Source organism: Rhizoctonia solani, chromosome 2 (genome assembly GCF_016906535.1).
Source record: "Rhizoctonia solani chromosome 2, complete sequence".
In the NCBI taxonomy this organism is placed as follows: Eukaryota; Fungi; Basidiomycota; class Agaricomycetes; order Cantharellales; family Ceratobasidiaceae; genus Rhizoctonia; species Rhizoctonia solani.
The window spans coordinates 1,573,500-1,596,579 of NC_057371.1; the positions used below are offsets into that span (position 1 = coordinate 1,573,500).

Here is a 23,080-nt window from a genome sequence, read left to right on the forward strand (position 1 = left end):
CGATCTCTATACTTACTACCACCCCCTCCTGACCCGAAACCACTAGAACAACTAAAAATGGTCGTCAAAAACTCTGAAGTAAAGATCGAATACGAGTGAGATGATTTGACTCTCCTTGGCTTCCAAAATTTCGCCTCTGATGACGTGCAATAGTCCCAAGAATATGCAATTTCGTCGTCTTGGATCATCTGGGCTCCGTGTACCCGTCTTTTCTTTGGGTGGATGGCTTACTTTTGGGGGAACCGTCAAGGGTGACCCAGTAAAGGAAATTGTCAAGACAGCATTTGAGAATGGCAAGTCATACCATCAGAGTTGTTTCAATTCTCATAATACCTTGAACATCCAGGTATCAATATGATCGACTTGGCTGAGGTATATTCCAACGGTGAGAGTGAGAGAGAGATGTACGTAATTTGTAATAGGTTTCCTGTCTTTGTCTCTAAGACCTGGATACATTAGTGGACGCGTCATCGAGGAACTTGGTATTCGCCGCTCTGACCTAATCCTCACCGGCAAGATATTTTTTGGACTCGGCCGTAAAGGACCAAACGATCGTGGGCTATCCCGGAAACAGTAAGTAAATATAAACGTTAAACTGAATACAACTGACGCACACCTAATCGCTAGTATTATCGAAGGCGTGAATGAAACACTCGAACGCCTGAGGACCGATTATGTTGACATTGTTTTTGCGCATCGCCCCGACCCAACCGTACCAATGGAAGAAGTCGTCCGTGCCTTTAACCATGTTATTGAAACCGGAAAGGCGTTCTATGGGGTAAGTAATCTATTTTAGGGACTGCTGATCGTTTGATTGATCGCACTCTAGGGACATCGGAGTGGAGTGCACGCCAAGTAGAAGAGGCTCATCATGTTGCATCCAAGCTTAACCTCATTGCACCGATCAGCGAACAAGTCAATATCAGTATGTTATATCGCCCTTGACGAGCGCCTTTATTCATCTGGTGTTTCAGCTGCCTGCACCGTCAACGCTTCGAATCCGAGTACCAGTAAGTGCGTTTGATGCAATTGATGCGGTTGTTATCATTCCCAAACCAAGGTACCTCTTCGATAAATACAACTATGGTACCACGATCTGGAGCGCGCTGGCTAGCGGCCTACTCACCGGAAAATACAACGACGGGATTCCCAAGGGTAGTCGGTTCGACACTAACCAGAGTTCTTCAAGAACACAGTCGAAAGTTTGAGCAAGGAAGAGTAAGCTGGACACTCCCTGAAAGTTCCCCGCTTTGTTTAACCCTGTCACTATAGTGGACAAAAGAAGATCGAAAAGGTGAAAGAATTGACTGCATTTGCTGAGAAGGGTGAGTGGAAAGACATAGCTATATGTCTCATTCTCATATTTGGATTGATACAGAACTCGGTGCTCGGTCTCCAACTTGGCTCTGGCGTGGGCAGCCTCTCACCCTCATGTATGCAGTTTTTTCTCTACTCGGCTGCCATTGCTAAGTAACTGTATAGGCATCTACCGTCATTCTTGGAGCTACAAAACCTGAGCAAGTCATTGATAACCTCAAGGCGTTGGAGATCATCAAGAAAATTACGCCAGAGGTCGGTTTTCTGAATAGTGTCAATCTAAATAACTATTTACAACTATTTACAGGTCCGAGAAAAGATCAATAAGATTCTCGATAATGATCCTACACCCGAGCCTAACCTCCGCCCTTTGTAAACCCATTAAGAAATGTAGTTAATTAAGCACTTTGTATGCGATTCATTTAACAAACTAATTCTGCCTATTATTCTATGATTTCATGAACCTCATAGTGCTATCTCAAACTCAATATGATCCAATGAGCACGGGAGCACAAACAAAAACGGCTTCCGGGCCGTATTCTCCGTTCGACCACAACCCATCTCACTCTAGCGGTACCATGGTCGTCAAAAACTCTGATGTCAAACTCGAATATGAGTGAGTATATAGCCTTCAGATTTCTCTGTAAGAGTGATATCTATACGGTTAACTCTAACAGCCCAAAGATATGCAGTTCCGTAGACTTGGGACGCCGGTCTCCGCGTTCCCGTATTCTCGCTTGGTGGTTGGCTTACTTTCGGGGGAACGGTCAAGGGTGACCCTGTGAAAGAAGTCGTCAAACTGGCATTTGAGAACGGTACGCTGTGTCTAAAACTGTTTAACAGTGATCCAACGGATAGATGTATCAAGGAATCAATATGATCGACCTTGCCGAATCTTATTCAAAGGGAGAAAGCGAACGTGAAGTGTATGTGAACGCATCTCTTGGTTCGAGTCGGGACTTACTCGCTATTCTATAGGGGGCGGGTTATTGAGGAGCTCGGCATTCGTCGCTCGGACCTTATTATTTCGAGCAAGATATTCTTTGGTCAAGCTAACAGGAAAGGACCTAATGATAAAGGTCTCTCTCGTAAACAGTATGCAATAATATTTCAGTGGCTACAGGAGCAAGCAGCGACTTATGTTGCTGACTACAGTGTAATCGAGGGCATGAAAGAAATTTTAGAGCGGCTCCGGGTCGACTGTGTAGACATTATCTTTGCACATCGCCCCGATCCTACGGTACCGATGGAGGAGGTGGTTCGGGCGTTCAATCATCTCATTGATACAGGAAAGGCATTCTATTGGGGTGAGGCATTTTATCTCACTGCACCGAACAAATGCCCAGAGTCTATTAGGAACTTCGGAGTGGAGTGCCCGTCAAGTCGAAGAGGCGTATCACGTTGCAGCCAAGTTGAATCTCATTGCACCTATCGCGGAACAGGTTCAATACAAGTAAATGCGTCCTTCTCTCTCGCATCCATACAGGGTCTGACCATGATCTAGCTGTTTTCATCGTCAACGCTTCGAGTCCGAGTATCAGTAAGACTATGTTCACGATCAAAAGAGAATGATGGGCTAATCTACATTGGTTTGTAGATATTTATACGAGAAGTATGGGTATGGTACCACTATATGGAGCCCTTTGGCTAGTGGAATTTTGACCGGAAAGTATAATAACGGGATTCCAGAGGGTAGCAGGTTTGCGACCAACGCAGACTTCTTCAAAACTAGGATTGAAGGCCTATCAAAAGAAGAGTATGCTTGAACAGCCAACGTATAAGTCTATTAGATCTAATGTTTTAAAAGGGGGCTAAAAACTTTGGATAAGGTGAAGGAACTCACCAAGTTTGCTGAAGCGGGTGAGTAACCTTTTTGTGAATTTGGGCAACACTGACATACATGCATACAATAGAACTGGGATGCTCCGTAACAATCCTTGCGCTTGCTTGGGCTGCATCTCATCCTAATGTAGGTCAACTAAATTATTTTTATCGCTCGCTGTTCATTCTTCTCCGGATTCGTAGGCATCGACTGTCATACTCGGTGCCTCAAATCCAGAACAACTGCTCGAGAACCTTAAAGCGCTGGAAACCCTCAAGAAATTTACTCCTGAGGTAGCCCAAGTGATGCAACACGCTCTATCTTGACTAAACGATTCACAGGTTCGCGAAAAAATTAACAAAATTCTCGATAACACTCCTGCCCCGGAGCCCAACTTACGTCCGCTGTAGAATGCTGAACCCCATGAAAACTAAATATATCAAGTTGAAAGTTTATTTATGAATTACACATACTACAGGATCTCAGTCCTCAATAGAATACAGACAAATCAGGGTATCCCAGAACATCTACTCCAAGTCGAAAACGAGAACTTCTGCATCGTGGTCTCCGTTGTTTTCGATTTGAATCTTCTCGCCACCACGTGCGCCAGCAAAAGCGCCATCTCCTTCACCAAGCTCCAGGCCCCCGTTTAGTTGAACCTTGGCGCCCTTGGAGGCTTCGGTGTTGTATCTATTGGACTAATTAGAATGAGCTGAATGTAACGATTTGAACAAACTCACCCAGAAGTCTGGATAACGTGGACGTATGCCTTGCGAGCGGGTTGGCCAGCGGCCGGTTCAGGGAAAGTATGCGTCACGGTCTTTCCAGGAGAAAGGATTGACGCATAGACGGATAGTTGAGCGTGTACGGGAGTCGGCCCGCTTCCCTCACGCGCGTCCGAAACATCAGATGCATCAACAGGGGCTACGACTTTGAGGAGGTTGTCGCGCTTCTCTGCATCAGTGAAGTGGCGGGTATAGTAGGAGGGTGTGAGTCGGCTCTTGTTGGGAAGCAACCAAATCTGCAAGAAGTGAACCTGCTCCTTGTTGTTGCGGTTGTATTCAGAGTGACGGATACCAGTCCCGGCACTGGTCATTTGAACGTCGCCACGCTTCATAATTTCAACGTTGCCCATGCTATCTTTGCTGTAGATCATGGGATGTGAGTTGGGAGCTCAGTATGATGCAAGTAAGGTACGTACTGCTCAAGTTCACCGCCCACAATGTAGGAGAAGATCTCCATTTCACGGTGAGGATGAGTGCCGAAGCCTTCACCGGGCTCGACGCGGTCTTCGTTGATAACACGGAGCGAACCAAAGCCCTCAAACTTCGGGTCGTAGTACCTGTTTTTAGAAAGTCAGTGACTGAAATAGTTTCTTCTGATGAAATCACTTACATCGCGAAGGAGAAAGTGTGGAAGGTCTTAAGCCAACCTATCAAAACAAAAGTTGAGTCAAAAATAACACAATGTATACCAAGCTATAATTACTCACCGTGGTTGGCATGTCCACGGTTCTGAGACAGACGGGGGATGAGGCGGACCTCGGGGTGGAGAGGCGACAGAGATGCAGAAGCCATTTTTAGGTGTGCGGGATTAGTTGGGTGGTGATGAGTGAGGTTGCTAATTGCTCGTCCAAGAGAGAAGGGCATGTTGGGTCGTAGAGAGCTCCGGATGTTGAGGCTTTATACTGGAGCCGGGTCTATGAATCGAAGAATGAACGAATATGCTGGTATGACCGGGATCCCTGGTTGTTTGACAGGTGCGTCGGCTGCTGACAGATGAATACTCGAAGTACATATGAGGTATTCTCTGGGCCTTTATTATTTGAATAGCGTGGGAAGTGATGGTCCATATAAGACATGGGTGAGGTGGGTCGTCCTTGAGCCGAGCGGCATGTTCATTCTTTGTTCTCGCACCATCCGCTGCTGCCTCAGCTGCGCCCAGACGCAGGCGCGGAGCATAGTGGATATGCGCGTATCGGTGTGTTACGCGAGATCGAAGCACCCGGAACTGACTAAAGTCGTGAACCAATAGCCATATAAGGAAACAGTGATTAGCGCTGCTCATTACAAACCAGCCACTCGACCCGAGGGATCGCCTGTACAATCTGGAACATGTACAATCTGGAACATGGTCAAATAGGTAATGAATAACGGAACGACCTCGGTGGCAAAATAAAATGACCTAAATGGGAGAAATATATACTAGAAGATGATGGGCTATACCTTCCAGCCGACCCAAGCCACGAAACGTGGACTGAGCAGATCGTCTGCAGTCGCCAAACTTGAAATCCCCCATGATTCACCATCTCCATAAGCTCGAGGCCTCCATGCCAACCATTCGTAGAGGAACTCCCGTACCACGTCCTCATCTCGCAATTCGATAACTACGAGTATGGGTGCATCAAACGTCCCCAGCGCTCTCACAAGCGGCCGTACAAGTGCGGTGTTGTATATACAATCAACACATAACACTAGATCCGCAGTAAACTGTGGTATAATCTGCCACGTCCAATCCAGAGGCTCGACGGAGACTTTAGCGGACTTAGCGTTTTTGCGCAAGAGAGGGGTAAGCTCTGGGAGATCTGTAAGGGTAATATGTCCATTTCCAGATAAGAGTGGACGGAGGGCGCATCCGAGGACGCCTGTACCACTGCCAAGCTCAACAATTTTGGCGTTGGAGATATGATTGGAGCTGAGGAGGGCCGAGTGAGGAGGGTGAGGTGGGAAATAGTACTGCTGAAGAAGAAGCTTGGCTAAATGCACGCTTTGATCGAGTTAGGCACCGATGGTCCCAGTGTAGGTCTTCCGTGCTCACCTAGCCCGCCATACGACGCTTCCTATGTCAAATCGATATGTTAGATTAACAACTACTTTACAAAGTCATTAGAAACAACTATTATTATCTTACCTGTATCACCCTTCCGGCTTCGAAGGCCTGTTACATCTTGAAACACTTCAATTTCAACAACCTTTTCGGCTGGTCCGGGCTTGGAACTTTGGGCCTTTCTGTGCCGACCCCGGCCCTTCGCTTTGGACTCTTCCGTTATCGCTGGTGAAGGCGAACTTAGAACAAAGTTCAATGTCAAAGAGTCAGCAAGTGAATCGACTGAACCAAGACCCTGTATGCCATCTTCATCCCGGTTCTCGACGTGCCGACTGTACAAAATAAAGACCTATATTGGATATATTGTCCGCTTCTAGGCTATGCTAAAGCTGAGTGGCATACCTCCTCATCCACATCTAAAACCTGGGTAGAGCCCTGGGGCAGTGTCACAAGAACTCCTGGCGGCCGAGGCAGTTCACAAGACAAATTGCTATCAACCGCGGCGACTTGGGAGGCGTGGTTCATAATGCTCGTACGATAATCACGTGAGGCTGTTTTTTTTTAGATTCATATTTGAGCTACATGCGAACAAAGGCAAACTGCTCGCAGACCGAGTTAAGCTACGTTAAGAGAAAGGAGGCAAAAGAAATATAACAGACAAAAGAGAAGACAAGCGTGGGAGACGGTAAAAAAATCCGGGAGGGCGGGTAAGACTCGGTATGGCTGCCATAAGGGTGATACCACGCGAGGCCGTAAGAGCTCGAGGGGAGGCTGCCGTTTCTGGGTTTGTTCGTTCACATACATGTTGAAAATTGACCCATGAGGCGCTGCATATTCTGTTGCAAGCTAAAACATACGTCATAAGCTTGCTGTACCATACAAGGTTACTAAACTATTCCCGGGAAACTTCAACTACTGCGGGCACTGCTTGGAATGAGATGAAGTGTGGAAATCGAATACATTTGGGCATGATGTCGTTACACTTGACGTAATGCCGGAACAAGTTCAACGATGCTTCTTGAGTCAAGCATGCTGCAGAGTAGTAAATGAGCAGCGATGATGCAGTAGGACGTTCATGCCAATGAGCTGATGACGGTCGGTGTGTGGAGTGGTTGTAATAAGGTGTTTGAGGTAATGCCGGAACGTGAATGCCAAGGGTTCCCGGGTAGCTCAGGAGGAAATTCTGCTGACAAAGCAGTGTTCGGGGGCCGCGCCGCAGCCATTGTGGTGAGAGTGTTACATACTCTCCACCACCGTCACTCTCGCTATAAGTATTGCCTTGCTGGACAAGCAACCACGCTCTCTCTCTCACCCACCGCCAAACTTCTTAATGATTTGGGCTCCTCTCCTTCCACTTTTCGCTCTAGGAGCATCGGCGGCTCCGAGCATAGTTCCCAAACCGGTAGCGATGCCCCTGACTAGACGTCAAGGGCTCACCAGACGATCCCATGACCGCGAGTGGGTAAAGGAACAAGGTGCTGCACTAAAGCACAAATGGGGAGGATCAGGAAATACCAGGCGTGCCAGTGGGATTAACGACCTGGTCAACTATGGTACCGACTCGTCCTACTATGGGAGTATAGCTGTTGGGACACCCCCCGTTGCATTCAATGTTATTTTGGATACTGGTGAGCACTTGATCAAATTAAATCCGCTGGTTACTAATATCTATTTTAGGTTCCTCCGACCTCTGGCTCGCCTCATCAACATGTTACACCGGCTGCCAAGGCGTCCCCACGTTCAACGCAGCCAACTCTTCCTCTTTCCAGAAGTACGTGTTGGTCCCTATTCTATCGATGCTGGGTTAACCCTTTTCTGTAGTTTAACTACAAGCTTTGCAATCCGCTACGGTTCTGGCCAAGCTGCCGGCGAGCTTGGTAGCGACACAGTACAAATGGCTGGCTTCCAAGTCACCGGCCAAACCTTTGCACTTGCCGACCAGGTATCATCTGGCTTGCTTACGAATCCCGTTTCGGGTCTTTTGGGCCTCGGATGGAGCTCTATTGCATCTTCGGGAGCGACCCCCTTCTGGGAGACGTTAGCCAAGAACAACCAATGGTCCGAGCCAGTCATGTCGTTCTTCTTAACTCGGTTTACCGACGTCAGTGGGGCACGCGAGCGAGAGCCCGGTGGCGAATTCATGATGGGAGGTACCAACACCAATTTGTACACTGGTGATATCGACTATGTGAATATTCCTAGTGGCCAAGAGTCGTACTGGCTGATTCCTCTCACGGCGGTTGGGGTCAATGGTGCCAACATACTTGGCTCGACAGTCAATGCCGCCATTGACACTGGAACGACCCTCGTTGGTGGCCCCACCAGTGCGATTGCAGCCATCTTTGCCCAGATTCCAAATTCCGAGCCCGGAACTGGCGATCTTGAAGGATACTACCTTTACCCATGTTCGACATCAGTGACGATCACGATGACGTTTTCATCTCGCACGTGGTCGATCGATCCAGCGGACTTTTTGCTCATGCGTAACTCGAATACGATGTGCGTCGGTGCCTTTTTTGCCCTTAATTTGTCCGGCTCGGCACCATCCTGGATCGTTGGTGATACTTTCCTCAAGAATGTATACTCCGTCTACCGCTACAACCCTCCCAGTGTTGGGTTCGCCAATTTGTCTTCAAACGCGCTAGCCCAGAATGCTCTTGGTGGTACTTTACCCAGTGCCACTATTGGTTCATCGCCCGTTTCGGCTACCGCGGCAGCTAATGGTGCTGTTGGCATTCCTGACGCGAAGCAGGTTGCAACCATGGTGGGTGTAGGCGCGGGTGTACTCGGTGCGATATTACTTTGACTTCCGAATTATTATGCGCTATGAGAGCGTTTGTCTAAGCGGATACCCCAATACTCATTCAATTACTCGAAGCGAACATACACATGGACACTAGATTCATTTATAACAAATTTTGTATGTATGTATAGGAATTACGGATTATAATAGATCTCGCCTAGTTTGAATGTGGTTGCGTTTTTTTAGTTGCTTGATTGGATAAGAAAGCTTGAAGTGTCATTCCCATCTGAGATACACCCTTGTTCAACGCCACGTGAAGCCGCTAATCATGCCTATAAACCAGACGCATGGCAGAGGCTTCGTTTTTTCTTCGTCTAGCGGAGCGAGCTAGGTTCGTGCGCGAAGAACCAGGCGAAGCACATTCTTAGTGTTATTCTGAGGCATTGAATCCGCTCCCGATGCCGGCGTCGAACGATAAAAAGGAACGAGGCCCCAGTCAACTTCGTTCGCCTGGGAGACCTTCGCTTGGCTGGGCGGCAGTTATGGTTGCCATTGTATTCGCCCTATTTGCATCTGCTGTGTTCAAATGGGTCCTCGTAGGGGTATGGACTGGACAGTCCGCGGAGATTGTGCCGGGTTGTTGGACAAGATAAATGGTAAGTTTGCGCACACGCTATCGGCAATTGATTGACCAGGTTTTCTCGATCGATAGGTGTGGAAAACATTACAAGTGAGTGGGGTTGTTGTCCACCTTCTAACACCCGACTGACTTGCACAACTACAAGGCCAGGTCTACCCGCTCAACCACCAGGAGGAAACTTTCCGATTCCTACGACTTCGACCAAACCTCTCCTTCGCTTCGAGTGTTGGCCTGGTCTGCGACCTTACGTCTCCGAGCTCGATTCCACCGGTTCGGTTCTCTTCTCTGTGTCAACCGTTAATCAATCACCTGGTGCGGCGTACGACCCCGTTAAAGATGGATCCGTTTTTCGCGTTTCTGCGCAAGTCGATGGAAAAGACGTCACCTCGAACTTGAATCTGTCCGTGAACACAGTCATTGAGGAGGACAAGTTTACTTGGTCCGAACTTGGACTCACTCCGAGAAAGGATGTATACAACCTTACCTGCACTGCAACTTCTGCCAGGAGTGGGAATAGCTTCCAGCACAGTTCCACAATAACCTACTTGCCTCCTAAACCTGATGCTATTGGAAATGTTGTCCAGACCGATGGCCGAACGGGTGCTCTGCTGGTATCCGAGGCTGGTAAACGAATTCCAATTTTGCCATTTGGATTCTACACCGGGTTCGGGGGGTATTTGGACCAAAACTTGACGATTTTGGATGATATCAAGAAGGAGGGGTACGTGCTAATCCTCAGTTTACAAGAAGGAAACTGTTTAACGAGTCTCAGATACAACTTCGTGCACCCAGTCCCCACGTTTGATAATGCAACCGCTCTCGAGCTCGTGTTGGATCGAATGGAAGAACTGGGGCTATGGCTTGTGTATGATATGAGATGGTACGCCCCGTTAACTGAAAACACAACACTCTACTTAGCTTTGAAATACAGGACATACAAAAACCTCACAGTTGTCCGTTCAGAAATCGAATCTGTCAAGAAAAGGAAGAATATTCTAACCTGGTATACCGCGGACGAGTAAGTCCTAATCAAGTATACTATCAAACAGATATCTAACTCCACACCAGACCAGACGGCTGGGAAGATCTCTGGATGCCCCCCTGAAAGCCGCGGAGTTAATTAACGAACTTGATGGGTACCATCCAGTTGCCTTGGTATGTTTCAACCAGTCCGAAGTTCTAAGCAGGTTTCAACTTATATCCCGAATCAGGTTCTTAATTGCCAAGACTACTATTTTGCCGAGTATACCGCTGGGTCTCAGATTATCCTCCAAGATACATACCCAATCGGAGTTAACGCGACATGGTCTACCGTGTGGAACACACCCTGCACGCCGGAGCTTGGGGATTGCGGATGTGACAACTGCGAGGGCCGATTGGAGGATATCGCCGACCGAGTCGACCAGTACCGAGATCGACTTGTTTGGCAAGGTCGAACCAGGGACGCAGTTGTTTGGAGTGTGCCTCAGGCGTTCGGTGAAGAAAGGTGGGTGATGTGATGTCTCCTTGATCTACAGAAGGTGGCTCAACCATGTGGTGTTGCCTGGGTAGCTACTGGCCGAGGAAGCCTACGTCTCAAGAACTCGCTCTTGAGATGCTTCTAGCTATTAATCACGGTAGCCTCGGTGAGTAGTAACTGAACAGATGGCCGAATGCATTCTCACGATTTGCGACAGGTATCATGCCTTGGATAGACAGCTCATCCAATATAGGAATCCGCACTGGTGTTTCCCCCGTGGCAAAAACTATTCCGACTCTCACGCCATATATCCTCGGAGGAAAGAGTGTCATCTCCAGGCCAAAAGTTACAGGCGCAAATAGGATAGATGTAACAACTTGGTCCATGGGCGGAAAAACGTTGCTCATTGCACTCAATCTCAACGACGCATCCGCTCAAGCTCATATCCAACTGGATCAATCGAATTCTAACCCAACAGTTCTCTTCCAGAATGGGGTAAAGATATTGAAAGAGAGTAAGAATGCAGTTGGCATCCAGTTTCAACCGCTGAGTAGCATAATTGCCATATTGTAATGCATTGTCTCCAATATATTACTACAAGCGTATCGGATTCCAGCCGATGCATTCATAATTTGCTTTTTGGTACCAATTTCTCATCCCAAGGTCCCCATTCTTTTAGATCTTCTGCCCGGGCTGCCTCCCTCAAGACGGGTACTGTTCGCATTGCAGTCGCAAATCTCTGTTCAGTTGACCTTTGATTTGGTGCTTTAAGCTCAAAATCTGGGACCTGGGGGCTATACGCGACAATGGCTGTTTGTAAAAGGATAGACCTTTGAAGCCCCACCCGATCTAATTTCAGTATTTGGGATGATACGTCTAAAATCGGCACTCACGCTGTTAAGCCGAAGATCGGCTTGACGCCTTGTTCTTCGCGGCCCGTTAGGAAACGATGGAAACGCACAGGCTCTTTGGCTGGACCCCAGGCCACATCAACGTACGAATGATACGGGGCGACTGCGGGTTGCTCTGGTGGTGGATAGGCTGCCGGACCTCGTGCATGGTAAGAAGCCGTGGCGAATTTCGGACGCTTTGACTGGAATAGTTTCTTTTGTGACGACGTGTGCTTTTCAGAAGTTGGCGTTGGATCTGATATAGATTCCTGTCTAGCGGGAGGCGGAGGGAGTGACCTTATGGCACCGTCCGAAGGAGGGTGTGATCCAAGTGGAAAAAGAGACGCAGGGGGCTCTTCATAAAGGAATGCTCGCAGTGGTGAGTGAAGAGTAGGTCAACTTCAGGGGCATTTAATTTGGGTTTTAATGACTGATCCTTAATAAGGACGACTACACTATTTGTAACACATTAGTTGGCCATGATGACTACTCGAAAGGGCTTACGGTGTTACGATCAAGCTATTTCCGGATACTAATATACCACGTTCGTATGTTAGAATTGGCGAATGGTCTCCGTGCTAGCACAACTCACAGAATGGTTCCAACGTGCACAGAAACTTGATCCGGCGCTTGTCTATCGGCAGGCCAACCTGCATGCAACTTTAGTCTACGGCCAGAATACGGCTGATACGCACGCACTTCCTCGAACGCCTCTCTCCTCTGTGTGATGTTTTACTCAGTTTAATCACTGGGTTTATACATGCTGCAACTCACCGCCGTATCCTCGATTGATCTGTCATTTGGTTCCATCCTCCCACCGGGCAAGGATGTGTCGCCTCCATAAGTTCTGAGACCCAGTGATCGACTGAAGCTACGACTTAGTAGACCGCATATAGACAAACTTAAGACTTGCCGACTCAGCAGGATATAGATGTCGCCTAGTCTTCCAACAAAAAGAGCAACCAGTACCGCGGCCTGCCGCGAACGAGGGAACCTTTTGGTTTGGCCTGGTGGAGGGTACGAAGGAACATGTTGTGCCAATTGTTCTAATGCACTACAAGGGTCTTTATATTATTATGAGTACTGATCAGGTAGAACATCACCCACATCACTGATTCAGGTTTAAGCACTATTTCATCGCCCGTAACGGACTTGAGTTTCGAATCGTTTTGGCTCATGTTTTTTAACGACTGACGAGGCATGATGGGTCCCCCTTTATAACTATAGATCGAGAGCTGGAGACGTGAGAATCGAGTGGGGTAGTGGTGGAAAGCTGGCGTTCCGGCCATCGGGTCGTGTTTCTGCCGAGGACTTGAGCGGCCAACGCGTTCACGTGGCTGTACTGAAATGACATTTCCACTACGCCACGGCAGGTGGCTTTGACTGAGCTTGAGAGGATCGTACCGATGAAACTATACTAAACTAAAAAATACATTCAATCGAAGTAGAATGGCTGTTTATGAGAGGGGATGATAGCTACATGCGTTATAATTTACTTGAAGTTGATTACTGAACAGGGGGAAGGTGCAGCCCTGGTGTATGACGTCTAACCCAATCCCAAAAGTCCGCACCATATCTGTAGTATACAACACCAAAAGACGCTCCCGCAAGATGCGCCCAATGATCGAAAGTTCTAAGAAGGGATAAGTACTAACCTTTTGGCTGCGTAGGCTCTCTAGCTTACCTCCATCCGCGGATAATTCCAATAATATCAAGACAAACCATTCCTCCAACTCCAGCTCCAATTGGGAGTGAAACAAACGGGAGGAAAATGAGAGACACACTTGCGTCGGGGTATGCCAAAGCGGATGCAGTGACTGCGGCATAGATCGCCCCGGAAGCACCAAGAGACGGGCAATAACGCCATGCGCTCTAGACGCTGCAATCGCCTCGGTTCTAATTGAAGTCGATGTAAGGGTTCGGAGCAAAGCGGGAAGCCTAACGCGCGTAGAGATTATATGCGATACATAGGAAGAAAAATCCAGCTGTTCGGGATTTGTCAGTGATTTTGACGATAAAAAAAAAGGCCAGGCCCCATACCTGTTAGGAAGAAAGCCATGAAATGGTACATGCTGGTGGATTCTGGAAGTCCGGACGGCACCAAAGCTTGCTTGTTCCTCAGCAACGCATTCGCAGCGGTCCCTGTGTATTCGAAAATTCAACCCACTGGTTATTGGTACATCGGAGCCGACTTACCAAAGGATAAAAGTGCAAGTGAGTTGAATGCAAGGTGCATAAATGCCGAGTGGCTGAAAATGCTAGTAGCCATAGTGTGATGCCTACCAGAGAGTGGATCGTGTAAAAAGTGGCGTCTCATTACTCCTCTCAGTGCTGGAATTTGCCAGGCCACAAAAATGGAAGCACATAACCCTGAGGATCAATCGATTCTTGAATAAATATCCGGTGAGGGAGAGTTCTAATATAATATACCTGTGATCATCATGCTCGTCTGGCGTCCTTCGCCTGCGCCTAACCAATTGTTGGCTGCAATATAAGCAGTACGATTCACAAATACACGAACAGCGACAGGCAGCAAAGCAGTGTTATCCCGTAAAGAGCTCAAATGCTCAGTGAGTCTCTACAATCAACTCAAATTATCCACATGTCCACATTGAATTAGCTGAATACTTACCTGCTTCAAGTCCAATACACGCGCCCTACGAAGCTCAAAGCTCCCGGGAGCAGTAAGTCCTCTCCACCATTGTCCTGCTCCGAGCTTTTCTGCCCAGTACTGTGTGTCCCGGTTCGTAGCCGTGCCGGCCGCATAGTAAGCAAGGCCGGACAAGCCGACAACAAACTAGCATAGAATAATAGTGAGTTTTCTCTGTATGTATTATACTGTAGGCTTACGAGAGTGGGACTAGTTAAAGAGGGTGCAGTAAACTGTTCTGCAAATGTAGAATTTGTCCGTGGTGAGCCCGACCCATGATGTCCATAGTGCCCATGAGTATCGCGTCGGGGCAAGAATCGTTGGTAAGAGGCCCACAGATTTCGTCTAGTTGAATACCCATTCACTCGTGCCAGATTGTGTACGTGCGACCGCGAGACCCGCAAATTAGCCAGTAGTATACTGATGGCCATGGCTGCCGAGTGGGCCCAAAAGCTAACGCAATTGCCTCAAATTGACAATTAACCCACGTGATATTGTAACGTACTGTAATCAGGTTAGAGGCGCCCAAGACCAACTCGTCCGTGTAACCATTACTCTGGTCCCTTAAGCGTCGCTTCGGTCAATATGTTGTGTTGTCTTCACATATACCTTCATATTTGATACATTGTGATCTTCTCCGCGTGGAACTGTATCCCCTGATACCAGGAAAGCCAATCTGCGGAACCGAAGTGGGCACACGGCACATAGTCCTTGGATGACCATCAATTATCCATGTGTCAACCTCCTTCCCCTCGTCCCTCAATAGGGTATCTCTCCGGGGCCGGTATATCTTGAGCCCATACAATGGAAGTTTCCTCCAGTTTTTCCCTGACATCGCTTGATAATATATGGCGAATGAAAAACATCAGATGATTATTCTATTATCAACCATCAGGGCACCCACATACTGACCAGACCCAGGACCTTGCGCAACCCCGATTAAGTACATGTTCCCCTAAGAACCCCTTTCGTGTAACAATACGGTTCAACCCCGTGAGTGGACCCCACTCTCAAGCGGTGATGTTGGTTTCAAACCGAGCTCCTTTAAAACCCCCTCTCACCACTCTTGATTCTGTAGTTTGTCCTCTTCACTCTCTTTGGCTTGGGTCTGCTCACAGGTTTCTGCTCATCATCGTGTATAACGAAGATGGCTGCCTACCTCTTACTGTCTTTACCCTTGTTTCAGCTTTCGCATGCTCTCTCTGTTCAACAAAATTCGCTCGTTACAATTATCCCAACCAATAGCCTTCTAGGAAGAGCACCTCCAGTACTTCCTTCGGGATGGACTTATAAGTCTTGTGTTCGCGAGCCGTCTTCGGGTCGCACACTGACCGGTAGGTTGTTCTCTTCTATGCCAGCATAATCATTCGTACTTACAATAAAGCCTAGGCTACTCTTTCACTTCTTCCTCTATGACAGTCGATTTGTGTGTTTCGGCTTGTGCCACCCGAGGTTATTCCTTGGCTGGCGCCGAATACGCAAACGAGTGTTATTGCGGAAATTCATTTGCTGGAGCAGCAACCGGCGGAGGCTCCGTCCCTCCCGAATCTGAGTGCAACATGGCTTGCGCTGGTGATGCTTCCCAAACATGTGGAGCTGGTAATCGACTTTCGGTTTATGCAAATAGCCAAATAACTCCCGGTGCACCTGCATTACCCCCAGGGTGGAGCTCAACTTCAAAGTGCATCACGGAAGCTAGTACTGGTCGCGCATTGACTGGGAACTCGTTTACCTCCAAAGGTTTGACCCTGGACCAGTGCGTCGATGTATGCGATCAAACAGGGTTTCAGTATGCTGGAGCCGAGGTATGTCATTTTCGAATGTTTGACTCCTACGCATCTAAGTCTTTGATCTTTAGTACGGCGCTGAGTGTTATTGTTCGAACTCTGTTTCCACTGCAAATGGTGGAGGCGTAGAAGTTGCAGCATCAGAGTGCAACATGAATTGCGCAGGTACTTACATCCTATTTGATCCCCGTCAAGGTGTTTAACTCGAGCCTTTTGACAGGCAACCCACAACAAAAATGTGGCGCTGGATACCGGATCACACTCTTTAGTAAAACTCCTAGCACTGACCCTATACCAACGGGATGGACGAAAAACTTTTGCACTGTGGATCAGAGTGCCCGCGTCCTCGATGGGTATAGCTTCACCGATGGCTCTTCAATGTCACCTGCAACTTGCATCGCGGCTTGTGCTCAGCGCAACTTCGTTCTGGGTATGTTGTAGGCGTTGAACAGTGTTGGCTGGCGCGATACTAAATTCAATGCCTGGATAAAGCCGGTGTCGAAAACGGGAACGAGTGCCACTGTGGGAACACCATCAAGCAGGCCTACCCTACCAAGGACAGCGATTGCAGAGTCTCTTGCTCAGGAGACGACGCCCAGTTTTGCGGTGGCGGGTGGCGTCTAATGGTTTATATCAAGGTACTTAGATAACTCAATAATAAGGAGTTTGCCTAACCGGGTATACATGATTTAGGCCCCTGGTACTCCGACCGGTTCCAACGCATGGACCTTGGTGCCAGGGGGGAACTCCGGCGTGTAAGAGCTTCTTTGAGATTTAGTTCTGTATCTCACTGTTATTTCAGTGTTATGACTCATGTCGCGGTGACTACAAGCGATACAATGCTAGTAATCGACCGTAAGGAAGACAATCCTCTACTCAAGGCTGATGGTAAACCGGCCTGGGGAGCTGTTTGGAACTTACAATCAAACACTGCTCGGCCCTTGAACATTGCAACTCATTCATTCTGTTCATCCGGTAACTTCTTGTCGAACGGGACTCGTAAGTCTTCTTTTAAGAGAGTTGTTGAAAGCGCAAAGATGACTGATTGATCTAGTTGCTAACTTTGGGGGTCATCCTTATACTGACCGAAACGGGGAAGCGGTTTCGGATGGTCAACAGGGAATCCGGCTTTTTAACCCTTGTTCTGCCTCCGGAAACTGCGATATATATGAGAACCCCACGGTGGGTTCCACACACTATAGCCTTCAAACCGTTTTCTTATTGCAATCAATCTAGCGCATTCGATTAACTTCTGATCGATGGTATCCGTCTTCTGCTCGTTTGCACGACGGGTCAGTGATTATACTCGGAGGACAGATCACCGCAGGATGGACAAATAGCGGTAGGTAAATTAGGAGCTGTCTAATCACAAACTGATTGTGGTCCAGAGTCTGTCAATAACCCAACTTATGAGTTCTTCCCGGCCAAAAACATTAATGGATATAACGGTAAGCCAAGCTTGAGTACTTAGCTATTGGTTACTGATACTCAAATGATATAGGTCTTCAAATACCGTCCCAATTTTTCAAGGACACGCTTCCTCACAATACATTCCCTCACGTCTTGTAAGTAAATTCAGTTTATTGAAATGACGATGAACTTCACTGTTCTACTAGCGCACTCCCAAGCAAAAAAATATTTGTTGCGGCGAACAACCAAGCTAGTAAGCGCCCCAACTTAATCATGGAATAGTTAGTTTGATAATTGATTTGCGCTGTAGTGCTTCTCGATTGGGAAAACAATATCGAGACTAGGCTACCTAACTTCCCGAATGGTCAGCGTGTTGTATATCCGATGAACGCTGCCGGTGAGCCAAACTCCCCGTGTGATTAGGTGGTGGTACTAATAAACCCGCCAGGTGTGCTTCTGCCTTTGACGCCGGCAAATAATTACACTCCTGAGATCCTGATTTGCGGCGGGTCGCATTTATCGTAAGTATATGCTCATATGGTCCCTCGCCGGAGCTTATCGGCACTCTAGTGATGAGCTCAATGGTGAAGAAATCGACGCTCAGCATGATTATGCTAGTGCACAATGCTCCCGGATGGTTCTTGATGCTGCCGGCATTGCTGCTGGGTGGAAGGTCGAATACATGCCAGAGCCAAGAAGTACGACTTATTTGGCATGATACCTCAAATTTATGCTAATTCGAACTATAGTTATGTCGGAGGGGGTGCTACTCCCTAATGGTAAAGTTGTTATTATCAACGGAGGTAGGACGGGTACTGCCGGTATGCTGATTTGGTTCGCTCGTGTATATAACTGTCCCCACTGATCCCCCAAATAGGGTATGCCAATTCGCAGTATCGGATTGGTGACTCCAATGCCGATAACCCGACTTTTACTCCGCTGTTGTATGACCCTTCGTTGCCAGCGGGGCAGAGGTTCACCCATGCCAATATGCCGACTAGTATTATCGGAAGGCTATACCATAGTGTTGCGTACGTACTCACATGCTGTGAATATGCCTGGTACAGTGGCCTAAGTGCTCCTTGGTTCTCTAGCACCCTCCTTCCCTCTGGCGCAATACTAATTGGAGGATCCAATCCAAATGACGACATGGAGACCCGGCCATGGCCTTCGGAATACCGAGTCGAATATCTCAACCCGGTAAGGCGTGCGATTTTGCCCTACTTAATTGGTCTAATTTTTGCATTCAGTCCTACATGTTTGTCGAGAGACCAACATACACCGGCCTTCCAGCAGTGGTCAATTATGGCGCTACCTTCACGTTATCGGTCTCTGTTCCATCGTCGACTGCCACAGTCAAAGTTGTACTCATGGACTTAGGTTTCATAACACATTCGGTTCATATGGATCAAAAGGCAGTTGAATTGGTGTCTACTCTTTCAGCGGATAGGAAGACTTTGACCGTCATTGGACCACCCAATGCACCAGGTAAACCAATCTTATTCCCATAATCTTGGTCCCTTTTCTTATTTTCGTACGCAGTTTATTCCCCTGGTCCAGGATGGATATTTGTAGTTGTTGGGGATACTCCTTCAGTAGCCCAAAAGCTCATTATTGGGACCGGTGCATCGCCACCCAAGGACGATGCTGCGACTGCGAAGTAAGTAGTCCTTTATTGCTTGCACTAAACATAGTATTAATCTCACGACAGCATGCTTGCCAACACCGCTAACCCTATATCGGGCCCTCACAGGAGACGTCACACACGTCGCCGCCGTTATATGCTGTAGCATCATTTGTATTGACTGTGGATATGGACAAATATATGTTTTTTCTAGATAACAGTTGCCACACAGAACTTGAGTAAATGCGCCTGGAGGGTTTGACCAATCTGGCAAACTTAGGAATCTTGCTCTATGCGGAAACTAAGGATTGTACCACGTGATCATAGGTCTCGGCTCGAGCCACATCAACAGCAACGCTGACGCAACAGTCTCAAAACCGATTAATTCAATCTTGAACGCGAAAATCGAACATGGCTTCGGATAGAGACCAGTTGATCGCGATGGGTTTCGCCCCCGAACGAATTGACTGTAAGTCGATTGTCATTGCTCTTGGACCATCACAGTAATACGAGATCCTTTCGACATCTTGTTGTATCAAGGGGCTCTCAAGGCAACTAACAACGCCGGCCTACAACCCGCTATGGATCACATTCTTGAGAATGATGGAAAGCCCGTACCCGATTTGACAAACGTCGCGAGCACTAATGCACCAGCTCCTACGGCCAATGAGGATCACGAGGAGCTAGAAGCATTGCGCGCTCAATATGGTGGTACCGGTGCTGCCGAAGCCGGAAAAGCCGAAAATTCAGTCTCTGGTGGCGTTGCCCAGGTTCCTAATAGATATATTTTTCTCTTCCTATTTGTTTCTAACGACATACGCAGTCCATTAAATGCTCACAATGCGGAAAGATCTTCCGCGACACTGCACTCGCTAACTTCCATGCTGAGAAATCCGGCCACGACCAATTCGAGGAATCAACTGAAGAAGTAAAGAATTTATATCACTTAGGTCTTACTAGTACTCATTATTGTACTGAAGATCAAACCTCTTACCGAGGAGGAAAAGAAGCAAAAATTGGCCGAACTTCGTACACGCATGGAAGAAAAGCGCGCTGCCAAAGCTGCCGAAGAGGCCAAAGAGGCCCGAGCAAACGAAGTGATACGACGGAAGGGTGGTCAGGACATGGGTGCTATCAAGGAGGAGCTCCAACTTAAGGAAGCCGAAAAAGAGGCCCGGCAAAGGAAGCAAGGTAAAAGATCTTTAGTATTCCCGAAACGCATATTGAATGGAGTGCAGATAAACTCGATGATGCCAAGGCGAAGGCAGCTGTCCGTGCCCAAATTGAAGCTGATAAAAAAGCGCGCGCTGAGAAAGCAGCGAAAGAAAAGGCGTTGCGTGAGGTAAGTATATACTATGACCGTATTTTGCAGATACCTCACAATCGAAACCGTACGAAATTCATAGGGACGTGAATACCAACAGCCTCCTGTCAGCGGTGTTGGTGGTGCAACTAGCGCAAGCGCAGCTGCCCCTGGCGCTAAGAGTTCCGAGTCCCCAAGCACCCGGCTTCAGATTAGGTTGTCGTCCGGCGGTGCGCCTCTCACCACTACCATGGCTAGCGACAGCAGTATGTTTCATAAGTTGCCCGTTTGAATGTTTCCTGATTTGTTGTCTTATCAAGCTCTGCATGAGGTAGCGCTCTTTGTAGAATCGCAAAATCCCGCAATCTCCTCCCAAACTGTCACATTCTCCACCACATTTCCTCGGTGAGCTGTTGGGAGACAAGCTCAGCTCATTTAGGTAACTCACTACATCTCCAGGAAAGTCTTCAGTCGATCAGACTTTACGCGAACCCTCAAGGAGCTCGATCTCGTTCCTTCGGCGGTTAGTTTGCCACTCAATAAATGCGCTTGTGGCCCCTGAACTTTCGTATTATAGGTTCTTATGGCGTCCTGATCACATCGAAGCTACTTTTATTAGCGCATATACATCAATATGAAATAAACGTAATCTTGTGCAGACGCCATAGTTTAGAACGGCGTCAAATTACTGTTCAGATTCATGGTAAAACTAACAACCAGCTTCTGAAACTCAAGCTCTGATTCATACTGAGTGACACCCAACGAAAAATACCAAATAGCAGCAGCAGATATAACTCCGGTAACATCGTACTCCCGGAGTGGGGTATTGATCAAGTAGCTATAGGCAGGCAGACCGCGAGTCCGTCGAGCCATAGTCCATAGGATTATATTGTCTTTTGTTAGTGGAGCATAAAAATGGTTAATTGCATGCTCTCCATTTATTTCCTACCAAAGGTGTCTGAGTTACGGGTTTTAGTGAGGTTTAAATTGTGGCTAAAGTGAAGCCCGGCGCTTGTGTTTTTGAAATGGCCACACAAAAGTACCTGGGGCGTTTCTTATTCAACTCCCTACTTCAATAGCCGCCAAATTGTTGATTTGACACAACCGGGATGAGCACCCACCGACCTCCAAGAGCGATCTGCCGTTATTTTTCTACACCTCGTGGTTGCCGTGCTGGTAGTACGTGTCTCTATGCCCATAATAATATACCTGGCCCAAGCCCTCGACAGGAAAAGCAAATCTGCATTTATTACAACAAAGGTTTGCTTGAAGATCATCTGGGCTCATCTTCAATTGTTGATCGCTGGCTTCAGGATATTGTAGACGTGGTACATCGTGCTGGTACCTTCATTCTGAGTCTGCCTCCGATTCAAAAGAAGCGAGTAACAAACCCAAGGAAACGGAAGATCTCGTCTGCTCTATTTGTTTCGATGTTCCGACAGAATTCGGCCTACTTGGTATGCTTATACAACTATAGCCAAACACAAAACGGTGCCTAATCTTCTTGTAGCTGGTTGCTCCCACGTGTTCTGCTTGAAGGTAAGCAAAACATACCCACAACATCTTTCATTGGCATTAATTTGTGGCCAAGTGTATAATGGACTGGAGGAGCTCCAAAAACAAAGGTGAGTGTATCTCATTAATACTCAGAATATTATTCCTTTTGATCGACATTGCATACTCATCTCCTTCAAAGATAACGATGTTGTCATCTCGAACACCAACAAGACATGTCCAGTCTGTCGTTCTCCCTCGAAGTTCATCACGCCATCTAGTCGGTTCACACCTAAGGACTCTCCAGAGAGGGCATTATGTGTCGAAGGGTACAAGGCAACCCTAGCGAAGATCCCCTGCAGGTGACTGTCCTATGTCATGCTCAAATCCCTAGACCGATTCTGACGTTGTGCATAGATATTTTACCAAGAGCCCGCGCAGTGAGCGATTTTGCCCCTATGGGAAGGATTGTTTCTACCAACACCAGAACGAAGATGGGACGCCTCATGTATTCACTCTTGGAGCTGATGAGATGATGGAGAGACACAAGTCTAGGCTGATAGCCTCTAGAGCACTCAACTCGACTGCACTGTTTGACTTGATGTCTACCCATCGTTGGTTTGAAAATCCCTATTTCGATCGTTATGATAGCGACGAGGATTATGCCTTTCATGGATCCGATATTTCCGAATCGGTGGACTGGATGCCAGAGCTATTTTTTTAAGTCGTTAAACCCTTCGCAAACCCTTCCTGTTACCTCGACAAGCCAATGTATCGTAAACATATTGTTCGCTACTCTGAGCTAAACTAACATAATCTCCGTTTGAAATTCCCCTCATGAGGTTTCGAGGTAGAAGTTGATTACGACCTAATCCCAGATAACGATTCTAATATCGAGAACACAACAGGACAGCAATAATTTCCATATTAATGAGTCTTAAAAATATGTCGCTTTCCAAATTTGTGGATTGGATTCTACCTCCCTTAATAATAGCATACGCAATGTAAGTTTGTTAATTATAATTAGGAACTACAAATTTATAGCCAGGTGCGAACCTACTAACCTTTTCTCAAACAGATGGGGGTTATATATGACCGTGTTTCACGTTGGACGT

At 47.5% G+C, this 23,080-nt stretch overlaps 8 protein-coding genes across 8 annotated transcripts; 4 read left to right on the plus strand and 4 right to left on the minus strand.

Moving 5' to 3' along the window:
* Positions 1-57: 57 nt before the first annotated feature.
* RhiXN_05111 (aldo/keto reductase family protein) lies at positions 58-3,549 on the plus strand (the record flags this gene model as incomplete). Its single annotated transcript, XM_043324927.1, has 21 exons — positions 58-95; positions 154-251; positions 347-404; positions 460-573; positions 628-778; positions 841-925; positions 975-1,014; positions 1,061-1,162; positions 1,273-1,325; positions 1,379-1,440; positions 1,483-1,572; positions 2,018-2,132; positions 2,186-2,243; positions 2,296-2,624; positions 2,674-2,770; positions 2,822-2,857; positions 2,915-3,073; positions 3,125-3,177; positions 3,231-3,286; positions 3,343-3,432; positions 3,481-3,549. The coding sequence occupies 21 exons, from the start codon at positions 58-60 to the stop codon at positions 3,547-3,549; spliced, it is 1,953 nt and encodes a 650-aa protein (XP_043177346.1).
* A 117-nt stretch (positions 3,550-3,666) lies between these two features.
* On the minus strand, positions 3,667-4,788 carry RhiXN_05112 (pirin domain-containing protein; the record flags this gene model as incomplete). Its single annotated transcript, XM_043324928.1, has 5 exons — positions 3,667-3,829; positions 3,880-4,284; positions 4,341-4,481; positions 4,535-4,571; positions 4,632-4,788. The coding sequence occupies 5 exons, from the start codon at positions 4,786-4,788 to the stop codon at positions 3,667-3,669; spliced, it is 903 nt and encodes a 300-aa protein (XP_043177347.1).
* A 570-nt stretch (positions 4,789-5,358) lies between these two features.
* Positions 5,359-6,490, minus strand: RhiXN_05113 (protein-lysine methyltransferase C42C1,13; the record flags this gene model as incomplete). The annotated part of the gene is made up of 4 exons (XM_043324929.1): positions 5,359-5,905; positions 5,957-5,978; positions 6,050-6,314; positions 6,368-6,490. 4 exons carry the CDS (start codon positions 6,488-6,490, stop codon positions 5,359-5,361), a joined length of 957 nt encoding a protein of 318 aa, XP_043177348.1.
* Positions 6,491-7,373: 883 nt separating this feature from the next.
* On the plus strand, positions 7,374-8,771 carry RhiXN_05114 (aspartyl protease; the record flags this gene model as incomplete). The annotated part of the gene is made up of 3 exons (XM_043324930.1): positions 7,374-7,593; positions 7,643-7,736; positions 7,787-8,771. 3 exons carry the CDS (start codon positions 7,374-7,376, stop codon positions 8,769-8,771), a joined length of 1,299 nt encoding a protein of 432 aa, XP_043177349.1.
* Positions 8,772-9,166: 395 nt separating this feature from the next.
* Positions 9,167-11,380, plus strand: RhiXN_05115 (uncharacterized protein; the record flags this gene model as incomplete). The annotated part of the gene is made up of 10 exons (XM_043324931.1): positions 9,167-9,253; positions 9,309-9,364; positions 9,421-9,438; positions 9,494-10,069; positions 10,121-10,228; positions 10,280-10,366; positions 10,422-10,503; positions 10,560-10,834; positions 10,900-10,973; positions 11,025-11,380. 10 exons carry the CDS (start codon positions 9,167-9,169, stop codon positions 11,378-11,380), a joined length of 1,719 nt encoding a protein of 572 aa, XP_043177350.1.
* Positions 11,381-11,432: 52 nt separating this feature from the next.
* Positions 11,433-12,899, minus strand: RhiXN_05116 (NUDIX family hydrolase; the record flags this gene model as incomplete). The annotated part of the gene is made up of 8 exons (XM_043324932.1): positions 11,433-11,637; positions 11,701-12,050; positions 12,098-12,152; positions 12,202-12,229; positions 12,290-12,347; positions 12,397-12,417; positions 12,472-12,751; positions 12,805-12,899. 8 exons carry the CDS (start codon positions 12,897-12,899, stop codon positions 11,433-11,435), a joined length of 1,092 nt encoding a protein of 363 aa, XP_043177351.1.
* A 736-nt stretch (positions 12,900-13,635) lies between these two features.
* RhiXN_05117 (rhomboid family protein) lies at positions 13,636-14,778 on the minus strand (the record flags this gene model as incomplete). Its single annotated transcript, XM_043324933.1, has 6 exons — positions 13,636-13,682; positions 13,738-13,839; positions 13,894-14,067; positions 14,128-14,275; positions 14,330-14,494; positions 14,548-14,778. The coding sequence occupies 6 exons, from the start codon at positions 14,776-14,778 to the stop codon at positions 13,636-13,638; spliced, it is 867 nt and encodes a 288-aa protein (XP_043177352.1).
* A 716-nt stretch (positions 14,779-15,494) lies between these two features.
* RhiXN_05118 (glyoxal oxidase) lies at positions 15,495-22,689 on the plus strand (the record flags this gene model as incomplete). The annotated part of the gene is made up of 34 exons (XM_043324934.1): positions 15,495-15,681; positions 15,737-16,152; positions 16,206-16,299; positions 16,355-16,564; positions 16,627-16,772; positions 16,828-16,889; positions 16,937-17,133; positions 17,189-17,316; positions 17,371-17,476; positions 17,523-17,582; positions 17,636-17,699; positions 17,751-17,797; positions 17,855-17,941; positions 17,993-18,065; positions 18,115-18,242; positions 18,294-18,365; positions 18,422-18,575; positions 18,639-18,744; positions 18,795-19,032; positions 19,087-19,204; positions 19,594-19,637; positions 19,709-19,938; positions 19,992-20,096; positions 20,149-20,359; positions 20,407-20,510; positions 20,575-20,737; positions 20,792-20,876; positions 20,931-20,994; positions 21,701-21,731; positions 21,785-21,928; positions 21,982-22,010; positions 22,063-22,096; positions 22,168-22,327; positions 22,383-22,689. 34 exons carry the CDS (start codon positions 15,495-15,497, stop codon positions 22,687-22,689), a joined length of 4,404 nt encoding a protein of 1,467 aa, XP_043177353.1.
* Positions 22,690-23,080: the final 391 nt, after the last annotated feature.